The sequence below is a fragment of the Leptopilina boulardi genome, unplaced genomic scaffold (assembly GCF_019393585.1).
Source record: "Leptopilina boulardi isolate dan_hultmark-lab unplaced genomic scaffold, ZJU_Lbou_2.1 LbouV2_58, whole genome shotgun sequence".
NCBI lineage: Eukaryota > Metazoa > Arthropoda > Insecta > Hymenoptera > Figitidae > Leptopilina > Leptopilina boulardi.
The window spans coordinates 1,553,703-1,574,270 of record NW_026138003.1 but is presented as its reverse complement, the minus strand read 5'-3'; the positions used below and the strand labels follow the sequence as shown (position 1 = coordinate 1,574,270).

Here is a 20,568-nt window from a genome sequence, read left to right as displayed (position 1 = left end):
TTATAAATAAATATTGATATTTGCAATTAGGAATTTTTTTTTGCTTAATATAATTTCATTAACTTAATGCTCTTAAAAGTCTATCAATCATAAGAACTAAATGTTTACTAGAATTTATATTGTGTGTCAAATTTCTAAGAAAAAAAAATGTGAGTAAATTATATATATATATAGCATAATATGTTTTATAAAATATATATGACAAAAAAATTAATATTTGTTCTTCTAATCGATTTAGATTTATTTTCTCCATTTTGTACTTATTACAAAGTTTTACAATTTTTTTCCGCAAACTTAAAAAACTAATTAATTAATTTTTTTTTCTAATTGATCAACTTTATTAAAATTAACTAAACAATATAAATATAGAGAGTTCTTTTAATGAAACTAAGAAAAAATTACTCAGAATTAGTTTAAATAATTAATAACAATAACTAATCATTACTTGTGTAATTTTAATAATATTTATATCTGAGAATGAAAGCAAAATAAAAATTAATAATTTTATATGTTCAGTATTAAAAAAATAATAATTAAAATAATTAAAAAAAAAACGAAATAAAAAACTATTTGTGATATTAATTAGTATCTTAATAAACTTCTCCATTGTTGTATTATTAATAAATAACCAATTTGTTCAAATTAGAGACGATAAAACTTTTATCTTCCAATTTAGGCATTTTTTTAAGTAATTGAAACAAATTAATAAATTAACAGATACATATATAGACATTTCTGATCCAAGTAGAAAAATGTAATTATAGTCAGACATAAGAAAAAATATATATATAAGTATGTATTTCTTTTCTTTTGAATTCAATAATTTTAATTCATTATATAAATGTTTATCTAATTAAATAAATTTCTATAGAAATATTTTACATTATTCAGTTAATAACAAGTGTATAATTTAGACACAAAAAAATAATTATTAATATAGAGCACTATATATATATGTTATTTAGCAAGTCACTGTATTTTATTATATTTCCTTTTCAAAAGGAATAATTTTTAAGTTAATGATTCCTCGAATATCTAAAATAATGACACGATCTAATCAAACAAAAATAATAAAACACTATTGATTAATTATTCTTTGTTGAAAAAAATAACAATATTAAAAATCAATAGAAACACAAGGACTTTTTTTAACAATCTATGTTATGTTAAAATTGTTCATTTAAATTGTAAATTAATATTAATATTTCAAGTTTTTTTAAACAATAATTTTCAAAATATTTTATAACGCAAAGATTATTGTTGAGTGTTTTGTAAAATCGAAAATAACAATCACCGCACGAACCTTATTTGAACTCTTGACGTAATTTTAATTAATAATTTTACATCACCAAAAAAAAGAGATAAATGACCTGTGAGGAATTTATAATAATTGTTAGAAAATTTTAAACAATTAAAAAATAAGTTTGCGCTTGCGCTTTGTACTAAATCGTAAATTCGGCAGAAGAATAGCTCTATAGCAAATTCAGATAATCCGCAAACTGTTCAGACGTCGAACAATCGTTTACTGAAGAGGATAAAACTTTTTAAACAGATTAAGAAAAAGAATTTTCACGTAAGTCTACACTTTTTTTGTTTTAAAAAAAATAATAATAATAAATTGTACATGAAATATCAAATTTTTGTATTGTGGCAAAGTTTGCAATATGATCAAAAAAATTTTTTGATAGGCAAACAAATTACTATATCATGTTTTATCAAAAAAATTATGTTTCAAACTTTGTTGTTCATTGAAAGTTGCAAAATATATTATATATAGAGAAAAATTTATAAAAAGTTTTCCTTTATATAATTTTTAACGTTGTGAACTTTGTCAAAATATTTACTTTATAAACAAGTTCAAAAATAATGAAAATCACAAAATTTGTCATTTAAACAAGCAACTTTATTTTTACCTCACCTACACAATTACAGGAAGAATCATTTTACATTTTTAGAGGAAAATTACTATTATAAAATATTATTAAATTATTATTAATATTATTATTAAATATTATTAAAGTATTATTAAATTATATTTCGTTAACAAACCATTTTCTCACTATTATCAAATAATGTAAAAAAAAAACTAAAAATAAATGAAATTTGAAGAAACAGATAAAAAAAATTTTGAAATTGTGATATTTTAAAAAATTATAAGAATATAACTTTTCAATATTGTAGACTCACTAGAAGAGTGTTTACAAACAATAAATTGAAATCACTGCGCAAAAATCTCACCTAAAATCCTTTTTAAAAAAAAATTTGTATGATGTATTTTACGCATTCTGAGAAAAGGTCGAAGGTGATCTCTTGTAATGCTACCGTCAAACATTACAAATTCTCATAAATCATATGAGTCTCAAAATTTCTTATTGTATTCTCCGAACGAATTTCAAACATATGTATTGATAAAAGATTATTTGATTTATTTTACTTTTATAATTCATTCGCAAAAAATTATTACACGCTATCAAAACTATTTTTTTTAATTTTAAAATTTCTATAATTGTTATTTTTGTAATAATAATAATAATAATTAAATTAATTTTTTCTTTTTTAGATATAAGTATGACACAAGAATATTTGGAATTTCAAGTGAAAGAACTATATAAATGTGTTCGGTTGTTCAAAGAAGGTTAGTGTTCTTTTTAGTTAAATAATTTAAACGAATTATATTATTCGTCCCTATAATTATATTATATAGATAAATAAATATTAATAATATTTTTAGTGACTCAAAGAATAGTTTTATGCAGGGAAATAATTAAGAATTTTTCTGATTTTAAAAACGTTTTGACATACATATTATATTATATAGAGTGATAAGATGATAAGACTTGATGAAATGTTATTTTAATTGGAATAAAATATGTAATCTAATGTGTTGTACAATTAATTAACTACGTCTTTATCAAGACTTGTCACATTAGTTTTGATAAAATTTAATCAATTTTTTTGTATTATGTCTAATCGGAAACTAAAAATTTCATACGAATAGATTTTCAAAGTTTTTAAATGACGGATACATTGACTTTAGAAATATTTATCGGATTTACTTGAAACTTGTTGCTCAATTTTTTAAGGTTACTAAATTTGTATTTAACATTCAAATTTCAAATTTCAAAATGGCGGGTCTAAAATGGCGACCAATTTTTGAAAATCTGACAATTTTTAATTAAATAAGTTAGAATTTTAATTTATAGAATTTTATTAAATTGAAAATTCTTTTAGCCAAATTTTAATTTTTTTAATAAATATAATTTGAAAGAAGTTTTTATGAATTATTTTATTTCATAAAATTCTTAAAACGCAAAATTTTAATTTATGACTGAAATTGTAAATGTCCAAATAAACAACCGACAGACGAATTTTGCGCGAGTTTCAAAATTGTCCAATCACAATTTTCTTGATAATATATCTGATTGGTAAATTTTAAAATTCGCGCGAAATCTTTCTGTCAATATTTGTTTGATCGGCCATTTACAATTTTGGTCAAATGAAAATTCTGCATTTTAAGAATTCTATCAAATAATAATTTGGCAAAAAAAAAAATTCATTGAAATAAAGATTCGGCGAATCCAAAACTCGCTGAATAACGACTATAGAGTTTCATGTAAATACGATTTATTTTGAAAAAATCAAATTTTCCAAATATAATACGTCAAATTAGATTAACTCACAATCAGATTGAATTTAGATTGGTCAATTTTTTTTTCATTTGGTCTATTTACTTAAAATTATATGTTTTATTTAAACAATGATAAAATTTTTCAATTTCAGACATGAATCTAACAAAAAATGAAACAAGTGCCTCTTGCCCGCCAATTTTCGACTCAATATTGTGTTGGCCTAGAACAGAAGTTTCACAAATCGCTAAATTACCATGTCCTTCATATTTTTTTACAAAACCAAATCCAAAACCTGCATTGGCATTTAGAGAATGTTTAACAAATGGTAAATGGTTTCAAAATATAGACGGTGCATCATGGGGCAATTATTCTCTTTGTATGTTATCTGGTGGACAATTTATAACCACATTAACTGAATTAAACTTTAAGCAAACAGAATACGAGGAAGAAATTCTCAATTCCACCTTATCGCTTGTAAGAAAAATCTTTAATTATATATTATCGGTACGGCTGACGTGCGAGGAGTGGAAGTTCGATGCTGACTTTAAAGCAAGATATTTTAAGTTAGAAAAAAGAAAGAGACTTCTATAACTTAGATGGTTGGAAAGCTGATAAAATTTTGCTTCTGAATGTATATCAAGAAAATATTTTTCTTTTTTTTTGTATTTATAAAACCGAAAGAATTTCAAGAAACAATTATGCAATTTTTCTACTTTCGTACTAATGTATTTGACTCCCGGCATAATCTAGAATAATGTATGGAAAATTTTGACAATTTTTCAACATAATCTTTAAGATCTTATCTTTAATTTGCATTTTTGAAACTTAAAAAATGTTTTGTGGTTCCTGAAATATGTTAAAAAATGTTCGAGCATGTTTTTCTACAACTCAGCCGTCGATCATCACTTTTTGCTGCCTCGCTGCTGGGTTGCAGAGAAACATGCTCGAACATTTTTTAACATATTTTAGGAACTACAAAATATTTTTTAAGTTTCAAAAATGCAAATTAAAGATGAGATCTTAAAGATTAAGTTGAAAAATTGTCAAAATTTTCCATACATTATTCTAGATTATGCTGGGAGTCAAATACATTAGTACGAAAGTAGGAAAATTGCATAATTGTTTCTTGAAATTGTTTCGGTGTAATAAATACAAAAAAAAAAAGAAAAAAATTTTCTTGATATACATTCAGAAGCAGAATTTTATCAGCTTCCCAACCATCTAAGATAGAAGTCTCTAACTTTTTTCTAACTTAAAATATCTTGCTTTAAAGTCAGCATCGAACTTCCACTCCTCGCACGTCAGCCGTACCGACAATTTCCGACGGTAGTGTATATATGGGGCGAAATTCCTAAAGTGTACCAATAGCCAAAATATGAAAATTGTATTTTTTGAAAAATCATAACTATTGTATAAAAGGGTGAAAAATTTTTTTTTAACCTATATTGACCTATATATATGGTTGAAATTTGTTTCACCCTTTTATACAATAGTTATGATTTTTCAAAAAATACGCACACGCTCGAATTTGCATCACAAGTTTTGGCCTCTGATGTTAAAATTTTTTAATTTTCAAATAGCAAATTCCTAAGATAAGAATCAACTGTTAAAATTTGATATTGAAAAATTGAAAAATTTTAACTTTATATAGGGACCAAAATTTGTGATGCAAATTCAAGCATATGCCCTTTTAAGATCCGGAGCCTCATTTTGACTATTGGTACACTTCAGTAATTTCGCCCCATATATTACACCGTCCGACACGATTTTTGACCCACAAAAAATCCAATATTTTCAAAAACTAGGACCAAAAAAAATACCCGTGTCTGGCCCTTTTGCTAGATCAAGTCGTTTGTGGTTTTTAGGGGTTAAAACAACCCCTAAATGAAAAGTGACCAGATATCTTTTAAAAATTATTAATATTTTATAAAACTTGGTATCTGGGGGTTTTCGGGGCCGTTGATTATTAATATGATGTCAGATTTTCAAAATTCAATATGGCGGATTCAATATGGCGATCAATTTTTAAAAAGTTACTGATTTTTTATTTTATAACCGCCATTTTGAATTTTGACAATTTGACATCAGATTCGACATCAGCGATCTCAAAAACCCCCAGATACCAAGTTTTATAAAAAATTAGTAACTTTTTACAATTTTGACCGCCATTTTGAATTTTGAAAATCTGACATCAGATTCATAATCAGCGACCCCGAAAACCCCCAGATACCAAGTTTTATAACGTATTAATAATTTTTCAAAGATATATCGTCATTTTTTTCATTTAGTGGTTGTTTTCACCCCTAAAAACCACAAACGACTTGATCTAGCAAAACGGCCAGACACGGGTATTTTTTTCTAACATCCAACATTTTCAGAAACTACAGTTTCCGAAAATGTTAAATTTTTTGTGGGTCAAAAAAAAAGTTGAATTTAGTCGGACGGTGTTATATATGTATGTATAGTTATCTTTTATTTTATTATATTTTTATACATCTGCAATTTTTTAATTACATTTTTTTAGACATGGTTGCCAAGAATTAAAGCAGTTTCACAAATTGGATATGCAACTTCCTGTCTAACTTTAATTATTGCTTTTATCATTTTTTACTTACACAAGTGAGTTAAAATTATAAAAATTAGTTTGTGCACCTTAATTTACATGTGTAACGCTCCATAAGAAAAGGGACCTAGGAGGCAAAAAATTATAGGTTGTGTTTTTTTTCAATTGGAAATAAATAAAGAGAATCACTGATGATTATTATGTCTTTATGAGATCAAAAATATTCAATAAAAATAGATTTTGATTTTACACAATTAAAAATTAACGTTTATAATAAAGCTGAAACTATCACTAAACATAATCTAAAATGTTTTGCTTCTAAGGTCCCTTTTCTTGTGGAGCATCACATATATATACAACAGTAAATGTATATTTATTTTGAACTAATGTATTTTTACGTAGAAAATTACAGAATACACGGAACAGATTGCATATGCACTTATTTGCATCATTTATTCTGAGGGCATTCATGGCTCTTTTGAAGAATTGGCTTTTTGTTGAAGGAACAGGACTCCCTGAGGATATTTTTTTAAATGATGGACAGAAAGTGTTCATTGTTCAAAGCAATGTTGTTATTACTATTATAATAATTAATAAATAATTAATATAGTTATAATAATTTTAATTTAATAATTAAAAGATGTTTTTTAATTTTTTTGTCAATTGTGCCCAACAATTAATAAACATTATTATTATTATTATTATTATTATTAATTATATGAATGGACTAATTATTATGAACTTTTTAATAAAACAAATTTTAATTTCAGCCATCGTTTTGCAAGACAATTACAAGCATTTGGCAATATTGCATTTTGGCAAATAACACGTGGATATTAATGGAAGGATTATTTTTACATAGATTGATATTTTCGACACTCTCTGCAGATAAAAACACAATCACACTTTATGTTGTAATAGGCTGGGGTAAGTGAACTAATATTATGATTAAATTTTTAAGTAAAAAATTTTCACGAAATGTAATTAAGACAAATAATTTTGATTTGAATTCAGATTATTTATAGGAAAAAATAATTTAAATTGTATTTTATTTTAAAGAACTTATAAAATGTAATTGATCATTATATTTTATAAACTTCTCCACAAAATATCAAATCAACGCTGAAAAATATTATTTATTTGATTCAAATAATCTGTTACTTAATTATTATTATCGAATAAATATTTACTTGAACCAAAGAATATTTTTATTTGAATTAAATAAATTGCATAATTGAAACAATAATTTCTGTACTTGAAACAAATACCATTTAATTGACTCTAATAAAAATTATTTGGGTTCAAGTATAAATATTTATTTGCTAATAATAGTCGCAAGTAACCGATTATTTGAATGAAGTATATTTTTTTTCATTGAATTTACTAAAAATTATAAATATTAAGTTCGCGAGAAAATTTAAATTTAAATTGGGTCATTCCATTATAATTCACCTAAAGTTGTTGCTGTCTATTTTTAGAAAAATCTGATATTTCCAATACATCTTTCAAGAAAATTTATAAATATTATAAAATTTATTACTACCCAATAGTAAGTACTTTCATATGATATTCTGATTTTTTAATTTTATAATGTATAGAAATATGAGAAATTTTATCTTGAATGTTGAACTTTTCAGGAGTTTATGTGATTTTGAACACTTTATATCTTCGCAGACGATTAATGAAAAAGTCCTATTTTGGTCTTAAAATTTACGTTAAATATTCTTTATCCATCTTATCAAAATTTGATGATGGAAAACGATCTACTTTTTATTTTTATTCACTTTAAAAAATCCACTTACTTTCTATTCTTTTTTATTAAATTTTCACAGCTGTCAAACTAATCTGTTTTCGTGCAACTCAACTTAAAAACTAAATTCTAACATAAAAAAAAAATTTCATAAAATAATTTTTAAAAATAAATTGTACGGATATTAAAAGTAATTATTACGAAATATCAGATTCTTCTAAAAATAGGCCTCAACGACTTCAGGTGAAATATAATGGAATGGCCTAATTACCTTCTTTTCTAGGGTTACCAGTAATGATTATTATTCCCTGGATAATTGCCCGAATAATATTTGAGGATGTTTTATGTTGGACAACTAATAATAATTCTCACTCTTTTCTCATTATAAGTATTCCCACTGAAATATTAATTTTAGTAAGTTTTAATTAGTTTATTTTATTTATATAAAATGAATTTTTTTAATTTATTATTTAAACAACTATAATATAATGAAAAAATTTAATTTCAGTTCAATTTTTTTCTCTTCCTGAGTATCGTACGAGTACTTTTTATTAAATTTAAAACATCCGTTATTCTTCAGAGAAAGAAAATGCAATATAGGTAATTTTTAAGATAATAGTTTTTTTTTAAATGTGACATAAAAAAATAATATTGAAATTTTAGAAAATGGGCTCGATCAACTTTAATATTAATTCCATTATTAGGAATACATCATAGCTTATTTATTGGATTGTCTTTTTGCAAGGATTATCGAGTGGAATTAATGTGGCTTTTCTTCGATCTACTTTTTGCATCTTTTCAAGTTATTATCGTTTATATTGTATTAAAATTAACAACATTTAAAATATTTATTAAATTAAATTTTATTAATTACAGGGCTGCTTTATAGCGATTCTTTACTGTTTTCTAAACAATGAAGTAAAAACAGAAGTTATTCGATCTTGGAAAGTTCGGAAGTCGAAAAAATTTGTAAAACCAGTGACAAAATAATATCAACAATTTTAAAAGTGAAACAACTATAAGAATGAAATACCTTCATGTAAAAGAAATTTGTGGGTGGAAATTGAAAATTTTTCCTTTCTATTTTTGCTTTCTTTTAATGAATAATATATATTAGCATATGTAACATTTTTTTTAAAAATTTAATTAAATCTATTTATAAAAAATTAATATCTTCAAAAATTTTACTATAAAATCATAAGACATATATGTACTTTTGTAAGACTGAAAAATAAATCTATCTATAATTTTTTACACTTCAACTCAAAAATGATAATTTATTTATTTAAAAATGGAAAAAATTTTATTGTATTATTTGTATTTTGAAATACATATAAATTTATATTTAATTTATCAACTGATGATAACAACAAGAATCTTGTATGGACCAATATTGATTATTCGTTTTTGAAGTTGTTCAATGCTGCCATCTATTTTGGTATTATTATATACCACCCTTACACATGGCAAAGCACTTATATTAAAAATAAAAAAACATACTTTTTTTCTCTTAGAACATTTTCTTAAATTGAATGTTATTTGATGATATAAGCAAAAAAAAACCCTGAAATTTGTTATTCTCAAATTTAAATATAAATTTTAAAGCATAATTAATTGTACCTTCGATAAATATTTGATAAATAAATAATATTTGTTTCAAATACAAAGATTATTGGTCCAAATAAAATTGATTTAATTCAAATAAAAATTATTTTTGGTTCAAGTAAATATTTATTTGAAGTAACCGATTATTTCATCCAGAGAAATGTTGTATTTAACCAAATAAAATATATTTGAGTTAAATAAACGTATATATTTATCTCAGAGCCAACGAATCCATTTATTTAGCAAAAATAAAAATTTTATTTGTCAGAAATAAAATTTTTATTTGAAACAAATAAAATTTATTTTGCTCTGAGACAAATATATCTTTTCTCTCGATGCAGGAAGTTTTCTACAAATTTTAAAAAATTTAACTTTTTAGAAATTATATACCTTTTCTTCATCGAATTTGTGATAAATTTTATATATAGTTATCATTTTTTTACGAACAAAGATCATTAAAATTTTGTAGAAATAATTTTTTTACAATATTTTTTTCTTTATATTTAATTTGTAAAAATGTTTTTCAAAAAAAAAGAATACGTTTGATTAAAACTGATATTATGATATATACATATAGTGTGAATAAAGGGTGATTGAAAAATTGATGATAGCTTGAGGGGTTGTTGATTTTAAAGTAATGAGGTGTGAACTGTCCCACGACATAACCACAATAACTATGTATCTATGTTCATCAGGTGAAAGCCCCATGTGTTAAGTTTGTTTTGCCCTTTGCCTCACAAAACATTACTATTGTCACGTGTCGACACGTGCGTAATATTCTATTTTCATCTGGAATTATTATAGACTTATATTTTAAAGTGCTGAGCGATTGCTATTATACTGCATGTTCTATATAGAAAAATTAATATGTCAACTCTTTATTTAGTTGTTTTATCGATAAAGAATTATAAAAAACTGACTCAATTTTTCAAGAAATCATTTCTATTCAATTACGCAGTTGGCATAAGTAAAACATCAACATAAAATAATAATAATAATAATAGTATTTTTTAAACAATCTATTAAAAATGTTAGCCAAGTAACCGATTTTTTTAATCAAATAATTTTTTTTCAGTGTAGGGTAAGTGTACCAATTACGGCGCGTTCATGAAAAATAACTACTATTACATTTAATAAAACTATTGCCAAATGATTAAAAAAAATTATTTCAATCTTCTTTTGATACAATTACTTATAAAGATGCAGATTTAAACAATTATTAATTTAATTATTTGAGATCAAATTTTTTTCCGCGCCGCAATTGAAACATTTTTAAGATTTCCATTGGCTCCAATTTTGGCGGGCAAAGTATCTTCAAAATACACGTAATTTTGGTCACCGTAATTGATACACCGAACAAACGCGCCGTAATAAAAAATTACGCTATTAATTTTAATTTCTCATATTTGTTTAAATAATCGATTTTTATAAAATTGAAATTTTTTTTTAATATCTAAATAACATAAGCTTTTAGTTTAATAAGCCTTAAATTGAGTTTATAAAATAGAAATGTCAAATTTTCTATATCAAAGGTGTTTTGACTCGAATCGTGCCGCAATTAGTGCATTTACCCTATTTAATAAATTTTACATATTTGTCTCTAATAAATTCAAATAAAAGATTTCTCTGGGTGTAATGAGTTTGTTTATAAATTAATTATTTTATTACTTAATTATTAATTCATTAATTGGGGTATTTGTAATTCAAAAATATGGGAGATCCATTGCAGGAGTTTCATGGCCTGCTACACGCAGAGAAATGATTTATTTGAACCAAATAAAATATATTTGAGTTAAATAAACGTATATTTGTCTCAGAGCCTACTAACTTATTTATTTGGCGTAAATAAAAGTTTTATTTGTCAGAACTAAATTTTTCTTTGGCTCAAATAAATTTTTTATTTCAATGAAATGAAATATATTTGCAACAAATAAATGAGTTAGTAGGCTCCGAGACAAATATACCATTTCTCTGAGTGTAAGGTAACGTTTACTACCATGTCAACGGTTGCTATGGTAACGATTGTTATGGAAACAGTTGTTATGAAAACGGTTGCTATGGAAACGATTGCTATATAGTAACGGTTGCTTTGGTAACTGTTACCATGGCAATCATACGAGTGTACGACGGACACTATAAGACTTTTGGGACTGAGCCATGAAAACCAAAAAACTTTATAAAAATAACAAAATTAACTAATTTTTTAATACAAATAAAAATACTGCAAAAAGATATATCTTTGTCACCTAAGGGAGAAATTTTTTGTTCACTACTTGATAATGGTTACATTTTTACATTTTTATGCGAGTGATTTTTTAAAAAATTATCGGTATTTAAATTAAATACCTGTCAGCTAAATTATAAATCTAACATAATAAAATTTAATAATAATTGTGAAAAAAACAGAAAAACTTTTTTCAACTTTTTGCTTCATTGTATTTAATTTTAATATTATGAAAAAAAAAATAAATATGTAATTGCAAGATTCATTCAACAAAAATTGTTTAGACAAATTCTTGCGCATTGAGCTTGAGTTTCTGATACAAGAATATAGATTTTCGAGAGGCTCAGGTGCTATCAAGACGCATCTGAGACTTCTTGATACAAAAATACATTCGTATTTCAAAGTTTCAGTAAAAGAATAATAAATGAAAATTTCTTTTCAATTTTCTGTTAAAATCATTAATATTACCTACACATTGAAATAATTTTTTTTTTGCATGTAATCAACAATTTCTAAAACAAAATTTGTAACAATTTTAAATTCTATAAATTTGTAAAGTTCTGAAAATTTTAAACATTGGTTTTTATACATTTTAGAAAAATAAATTTTCTTAAAAACCATATAATCTTTATATAAAAGAATGTAGGTATATAAAATAATTATGCACTGTATTTTTATATTTGATTGAAAATATACATTTATTTCTACAGAAACTACAAAATTTTCACCAAAATTAATAATTTATCAAATGTTTAATGTACTTTTTTTATTTTTCATTGCTATAGTAATTTTTAAAAAGTGTATAGACTAAAAAATTATTTTCCTTCATTTGAACGTTCAGAATTTTAAGCATATTGCTTTTGAAACAATATTTTTTTATACTTTTGGCAGAATAAATAAAAATAATAATAATTATTTATTTAAATTAAATAAAAATTATTTGATTCCAGCAAATATTTATTTTTTGATAACATAGTCAAGTAACTAATTATTTCAGTCAATAATTTATTTAGCAAAAATAAAATTTTTATTTAACTCAAATAAAATTTATTTGGGCTCAGAGACAAATATGTTTTTTTTCTAGATGTATAGTGATCAAGATGAACTTAAAATAAATAGTATAATTATACATTATTTTGCAATATTACATATTATATTATTAATAAAAAAATATTTTAGGAAAATAAAGTTACAAAATATTGTCAATACGAAAATGCACATGAATAATCCCGATGTAATGGCGACAAGGGTGGAAGGCGGGCTAAAAGTTGGTCCATGAAATACTATTGGATAATACAAGGGATGCTGCGAATCAAGGGCGTGGTTACTCAAGATAAAACCAACCCCTTGCAAGTTCTGTTTTAAAAAAGTAGTATCAGTTTTGATCAGATCTTTATCAGACACATTTTCTCGTACGAGATAAAAAAAAAATTTAATTACAAATTATTTCATTTAAAAATTGATATTCAATCAAAGTATATTTATATTCATCTTCAACAGTTGTTATGTTTTGTATTCAATAAAGTGGAAATTGTGATAATTTTCTCAAATTATGACGATTTTGATGATCAATTACTAAGCAATTATCAAAAGTGTTAATAATTTAATGAATTTTTTATTTCAACAATATGTGGACTATAAAATGATTTATAAAGTGTTAATATTGTACTCCGATTTAATAAATTAGCAAATATATTTCTCTTTTAAATTTTATGGAATTTTTCGGTAAGAACACTTACATTAATAATAATTTATTGCAATAGAATAATCAATTAGATTTTTATACATGTAATAAGTAAATAATTTATTTTATTCAAAAAATTATTTTTACATTCAGAGAAATAGCTCTTACACGGAGAAAAAAAGTTAGCCATATTAGCTAAAATTTAGCTATTTTAGCTAACCCTATTTGTTATTATATGGACAGCAATTTTCGTTAGCTAATACTGCTAAAAATTAGCTACTATAGCTAAAATAGTTTGCTGTAACAGCTAAATATTAGCTACTGTAGCTAAAAATTAGCTTTTCCATATAATAGCAAACTCATTTTTCTCCGTGTACTTGCGTTTTATTTGAATCAAATAAAAATATATTTGTCTCATAGACTAATAACTTTTTATTTGTTTTAAATAAAAAAAATGTAATTTAGTATCAATTAAATTTTCGTTTAAACCAAATAAAATTTATTTAAAACAAATAGATATTTATTTGGTTCCGAGACAACTATATCTTTTTATAACACAAATAATTATTTTTATTTTTCAATAATTATTTTACCGCAAACAATTATTTTTCATTTAAAAAATATTTCTCGAAAATAAAGTTTTTTTTTATTAAATTTTTACTAAATTTAAAGAATATTTCAATTATGGAATTATATATTAAATAACATCATAAGTGAGGAAAATTTGAAGAAAAAATAATAACCACCAAACAAAAGGGTTACTAATTCGATAATGAGTTCAGCAAATATTTAATCACAATACGTGCTTTCTCAGAGGAATACTTCCCTTCTGAAGACTTGGTTTTCCGAATGATTCCCAAAGGAGTGTTAAATTTTATTTCATCGATTCAAAAAAAAAAAAAAAAAAAATCCCAGAAATAACCTTTCACAGCCAATGTTGTTCTATAATTCAAATAATGCGATTACATTCTGGGTAACACGTATACTTGTCAACATTATTAATTATTAACTGACAAGACAGTCAAACAGTCCCTTCAGATTTTTTAAGTAAAATGAACATTTATATGGACCGCAGTCTTTTCGATTTAAATATTTTAAACAGACTTCCTCTCAGTCTATACACAGTATTCTCAGTTTTACGAGAACACGATCGCATGAAAAATCGATTTTGTTACCCTGAGTTTGGTGCATTTTTAAAATGAAAAAAATAAAATAAAGTAATGTTTCCATATATATAACTTCAATTATTTTCATTTAAAAATTTCTAGAATTCAAAGAAATTTAGAAAATTAATAAAATTTAATTGCTAAGAATAATTATTAATTAATTGTTCTTCTTTTCATGTTAGTAAAATAAAATAAAATAATGGAAAGAGAGGTTCTACTTCCATTGTCCGCTTGTTGCAATTTAGGCCACCAATCTCGTCGGAGGTTTGTAATTTTAATATATATAGTAATTTACAAAACCCTCATTAAATATATTTTTTATTTAAATTAACTCTTGCTTTATGCGCAGAGACAGAGAAAATTCCATTGGAAATGGTCATAATTCGGTGAATGGTATCAGCAACAATTCAGGAAATTTATCGCGAGAAGAAAGAAGACGTCGTCGGAGAGCTACTCAAAAATATAGAACAGCACACGCAACAAGGTAAATAAAATAATAAATTAATTGATAATTTTTTATCACCTTAATAAAATTTGTTTGTCATATTATAAAAAGAATTTTACAAACAATTTACTTATTTTTTAAACAAAATTTGTAACAATTTTAAATGAAGCGCATAATTATCTCACAAAATTTATTAATTACAATTTTCATTTTAAACAATTTTATTAGACATTGTTAATTTTTTAGACAAATTTTCATTCTTTGACTTTGCAATTGATAGAATTTTTTTTTTTAAACAAATTTTTATTTGACAGAATTTGTATTTTACTGAATATTTTTTCACCGAACTTTTTATTTAAAACAATTCTAATTTAGCCGAATTTTATAATGTTGCAGAATTCTTATTCAACAGAATTTTATGTAATTCGAATTTTTAAATGACAGGAATTTTAAATTCATCGCATTTTTATTTGTTAGAAATTGCAAATTTTTTTAAATTGAATAATAATAATAATAAAAATAAATTATACAATTTTTTGAATGAAAAGTCAAATGACTTCTGTGGAATAATCATGTTTACTTTCAAATTCTGAAAATTTATAAAGTTATAAAAGTTTGAAAATTTAAAAAACATTGTCAAAAATAAAAAAATATATAATTTTTTGATTAATTTACATAAAAATAGGGAACGAGTAAGAGTAGAGGCCTTTAATCTTGCGTTTGCTGAACTCCGGAAACTATTACCGACTTTGCCGCCGGATAAAAAGCTTTCAAAAATTGAAATACTTCGATTAGCAATTTGCTACATTGCATATCTGAATCATGTTCTAGAGGCATGATTGAACAAATGAAGACTATATATCAAATCATTTTTATAATAAATGTCAATAATACAAAAATTATTTTTTAAAAATCATAACTTGAAAAATGAAATGTATTTAAAAATTTATCATAAAAAATTTCAAAATTTCATGTAGTTTAGAAAAATTTATAAAGTGCAATATTATAAATAATCCAACATTATACGTATAGTAAAACTAACAAAAAAAAATGTCATTTAAATTATATAATTTGTATTTAATTTTGTAAATAAATAAAAATTTTCAATTCAAACTCATTACAAAGATGATTTATAATTTTTTTTTTTTTTTTTTTTTTTTTAATGAAAACTTCGAAAAATGGTTTAAAATTCGAAATTTTCTTTATTTTTCCAGCTTTCATATTCAAAAAGAAAATTCGAGTGTTTAGTATTAACGTTGTCAAAATTTACATTTTTTTCAATTTTTGTTATTTTAAATAATTTTAATCAGTTGTTATAGCGGAACCACAAAGCGGAACGCGGCGTTTTTTTTTTATTTTCTAGTCAATGATACCAACATGATGCGTGATTTAAATATGATAAACATAACCTCACTTTTCAGAATTATGTTCGTATCACTGACTAGAAAATAAGAAACGTCGCAGGCAGTCAAAACAGCCGATTAAAATAATTGAAAATAACGAAAAACAATGCCTAAATTTTTGAACAAGTTAACATCAATAACCCAAATTTTTGTTTCGGATATGAAATCTGGAAAAATATGGAAAATTTTGAACTTTAAGCAATTTCATTTCGTGTAATCGTTCAAAAGTGGCTTTTCTTTTCAATGTTTATTGTTGTATCTTTTAAATACATAAATAAGCTGAATAAATATCATTCTACTAAGTAAAATTTATAAATTGGTGAGGTTACTCCGGAAAGTGCTTAAAAAAACGTTTGGAGTGGCATATATTCCTAATAAACATTTTTCCTAAAAATATTTTCCAAATTACTTTCTTCTAATTTAATTTTCCTAATTATTTTTTCCTAAAGAACATTTTTTTCTAATGATATATAATTTGGCCAAATACATAGTGAATTTATTCTATCATTCTATTACATATTGATTTGCAATTATTTTATGAGCCAAAAGTTCTGAACGTTCATATGAACGAAATATTTTTTTCAATCTATAAATTATTAAAAATTATGATGTCAATGTAAAATAAAACAGTAAATTAAACAATTATTAAAATAATAATTTCTTTTTAGATATTTAAAACAAAATTTTATAATAAAATTCGTATTTAAAGAAGTTGCAAAAAAAAAATTTCGTTCATTTGAACGTTCAAAACTTTTGGCTCATATTATTTTTCATTCCACGAAATTTTTATTTATGTAAAATTTATTTTTAACCCCGTATTATTCAAAATTTTAAATATACCAAATTAAAGAAAAAAAATTATATATAAAACATGGATTCTTTCCAAAAATTTTAGGACGACAACAGCTTCTAGATGGTTTCATATTTATTACAGAATTTTCAACTTTGAATTTCAAAAAGTTTCTGATAAAATAGATAAAATCATTTGAAAATTAGGAAAAATTAATAGACTTAGGAATTTATTTTTAAGAAGATTGTATTAGAAATGTATATTTTCAGAAATATTTATTTAGAAAATTTAAAAATTAGGAAAATCGATAGGGAACTGAGAAAAATATTCTCGCATTGATCACACCCCATTTATATAAACATTACATTTTATGATGAAAATATTTTGGTGATACTAATCAGGTAAAGTGGGAAAAAATGATCCATTTTCGTTAATAATTAATATCTGAAGAAGTCCTGCGATCTGTTTATCGCATATGCTACAAGAACCTCTTAAACCATTTGGACACGTGTTAGAATCCTGCATTAACAGGGTGCGGTCCTTCGGGATCACTCACTTGGGACTAAGTGAAAAAGAATAGGATTACTGGAAGCCAACTTCACGGATCGACGCCCCATACAATCAATTCCCCGGAGAAAATGGCCTTCATTCACGTGATCACTATTCCCTATCTAATTACTACAAAATCGGCTCTTATATAATTTCAACTTGAGAACAAGACATATTCTACTATATTTCAGAATCTCCTTCACATGACTTCGTTTATAAAAGAATTTCACGATACTTCATTCATTAGAGAAGAAATTCTTTTCAAAACCGTACAAGGCCTTTTCATTATATAATTAATTATAAATTATTAAAAACATGATAGATAATATTTTTGTTTGCAGATTTGTAATCAGTGTGAAAGAAATGTACATCAAAAGTAATGAAAAAAATCATTTGCAGGGCAAAGTTATATAGTGTTGGTCAGTGTAATCAATGTGGTAAATTCAAATAGGGAACATTTTCACTATATATTTTTTATACTTTAAAATTAGTATAACTAGAGGGAAAAAAGTAAAAAAAAAATTTAAACAATCAGTTGTATATCACTTTCAAAATTGTAGATGTCATATTTCTATTTATTTTGCTAATCCTCAACTGTGACAACATGATCTTTATGTATGGTATATTTGTGAGGGGTGCCATACTTACTATAATCCTGCATGTTCTATCATAAATCTGCACTGCATCCCTTAAGTGGTATTTACATATCAATAAATGTGTTTTACCAAATAAAATCCCCCTAACTATCCCCTTGACGAATAAACCATGCAAATTATTTCAATTTTTAAAGGTTTGTCATGTACACCTAGAAGAAACAAAATTTTACTCACCATTTCTGCAGGAATGATTTCTTCACATTGAGATATTAGATTTTATAACCTATAAAACAAAAGAATCAATTTTTTAAATAACTTATTTCCTACATTTAATAAAAAATGTTGACTAAGAATTCACGAACTTTTTTTTTATTCATTTACAAAAATTTTTATCATTAAGGGGTGGTTTTTGACATTAAGAGCTGTTTTCAAGTGGCGTTGTTGATTATCATTTCCAATTTTAAAACAACTAGAAAATATTTAGAAATAATTATAAAGAGTATGCAGAAGCTGTAAAATGTTTAATTAATCCGTACAGAAATTATGGTCTGGGCCTCTCAAGGCCCTTCTCAGTACGCCCGGATTCTGGCAAGGTCCTGACATGGCAAACTGGCAAGGCCCTAGTAATGGCTTGAGACTGTTTTGCATCCCAAAGTCGACCCAACTTCAAAAATGTAGTAACACCAACACTAAACAAAAAAATTAAATATAGAATTAATTATTTACCCCTACCTATTATTATTTAACGCAATCGTTTACATAAATTTTGATAATATTTAACGCTCGCTGGGATCGAACCCCCTAATCTAACACGCTAACCATTACGCCAACTTAACGTGAGAAAATAAATACACAATTGATTTGATAAGTTGCGACTGAGGAAACTGAAGACTTGAGCAGCAGAACAATAAAGAAACAATAATTATATATAAATTATAATTTATTTTTAATGTTAAATAATTTATTTAACATAAGTCAATATTTTCATTTTTTTATTTTATTAAAACTTAGGAACATAATTTTTCTTATTATCTTAAATATTGATAATATAGTAAAAAAAAGAAAAATAAATTTTAGTTTTTGTAAAGAAAAAATCACTTATTTCTTTTGAGTTGTTGATAAAATTCTTTGGTTAAAATTGGTTTTTTTAAATTAATTTAATTAATTTTTTAAAAAATTAATAATTTTAATAAATAAATTATTTTAATTAATTAAATGTTATTTAAATAATTCAAAATTCATAAATATTATTATTAAATAATTATTACTTGATAAAATATTTTGCATGGAAATTTAATTTTATTATAGTTTTATTTGGAGATAAAAATTACTTTTTATTTTGAGGTTATGTCATAAAACCATAGTAAGACCGAGTTGCTCTAAGGAATGCCATACTTGTGGACAAACTGGCAAGGGCCTTTCCACTGCCTTGATATGTAGTTTTCTAGGTTATATTGCAAACATGGCATAAACAAGTAACTGTGGTAACTTGTGGAAAAACTGTCAAGGGCCATGAGAGAGCCTTACTTAAAGTAGAACTAAGTAGGGAAATTTCTGCACGGGAGTAAACGTTAGGGGTGGTTTTAAGGAGTGAAACGTGTTAAAAATTTTTTTTTATTCATATTGAATACTGAAATAATTAAATATAATATACATCATGTCTCTAAAATAAAGACAAAAAAACTCGGCCATTAAAGGGTTAAAATACACTCAGCATTAAAAATATGGAAGAGATCTGTAAAGATAGAAAATAATTAAAAAATTAAGTAAAATTAATTTTAATTATAGTTTTATTTTTGGTACATAATAATAATAATAATAATAATAATAATAAAATAATAATAATAAAGTTCCGCGAAAAATTTTTATTGATTTTGAATTAGAAATATGTAGATAAATTTTTTCTTTTATAGTTAATTTTATATTAAAAAATAAAATTATCATTAATTATTTTAATAATATAATTGAAATTTTGTCATTATTAATTTGAAAAATTTCAATACACGGTATCTAAAACGATAAGTAATGTCAATTAAGTATAAAAAGCATAATTTAATTTAAAACCCAAACAATTTTCTTAAGACATAAATTGCGTTAATATAAATGCACCACAGAAAAAGAAAAAAAAATTATTCACTACTTTGCAAATTAAATTTTTATACCT

At 24.0% G+C, this 20,568-nt stretch overlaps 3 protein-coding genes across 3 annotated transcripts in view; 2 read left to right on the top strand and 1 right to left on the bottom strand.

Moving 5' to 3' along the window:
* Positions 1-20,568, bottom strand: part of LOC127290219 (pickpocket protein 11-like) — a 57,651-nt gene that overhangs the window by 10,156 nt on the left and 26,927 nt on the right. The window contains exon 2 of the mRNA XM_051318665.1: positions 18,639-18,687. The gene's annotated coding sequence lies outside the window, so the exon portion shown is untranslated. The remainder of the gene's footprint in view (positions 1-18,638; positions 18,688-20,568) is intronic.
* On the top strand, positions 1,487-9,198 carry LOC127290224 (glucagon receptor-like). Its single transcript, XM_051318679.1, has 10 exons — positions 1,487-1,573; positions 2,561-2,635; positions 3,781-4,103; positions 6,154-6,248; positions 6,595-6,760; positions 6,963-7,119; positions 8,226-8,356; positions 8,451-8,542; positions 8,606-8,744; positions 8,819-9,198. Exons 2-10 carry the CDS (start codon positions 2,569-2,571, stop codon positions 8,930-8,932), a joined length of 1,284 nt encoding a protein of 427 aa, XP_051174636.1. The 5' UTR covers positions 1,487-1,573; positions 2,561-2,568; the 3' UTR covers positions 8,933-9,198.
* LOC127290227 (helix-loop-helix protein 1) lies at positions 13,181-16,091 on the top strand. The gene is made up of 4 exons (XM_051318682.1): positions 13,181-13,496; positions 14,804-14,885; positions 14,971-15,105; positions 15,752-16,091. The coding sequence occupies exons 2-4, from the start codon at positions 14,821-14,823 to the stop codon at positions 15,903-15,905; spliced, it is 354 nt and encodes a 117-aa protein (XP_051174639.1). The 5' UTR covers positions 13,181-13,496; positions 14,804-14,820; the 3' UTR covers positions 15,906-16,091.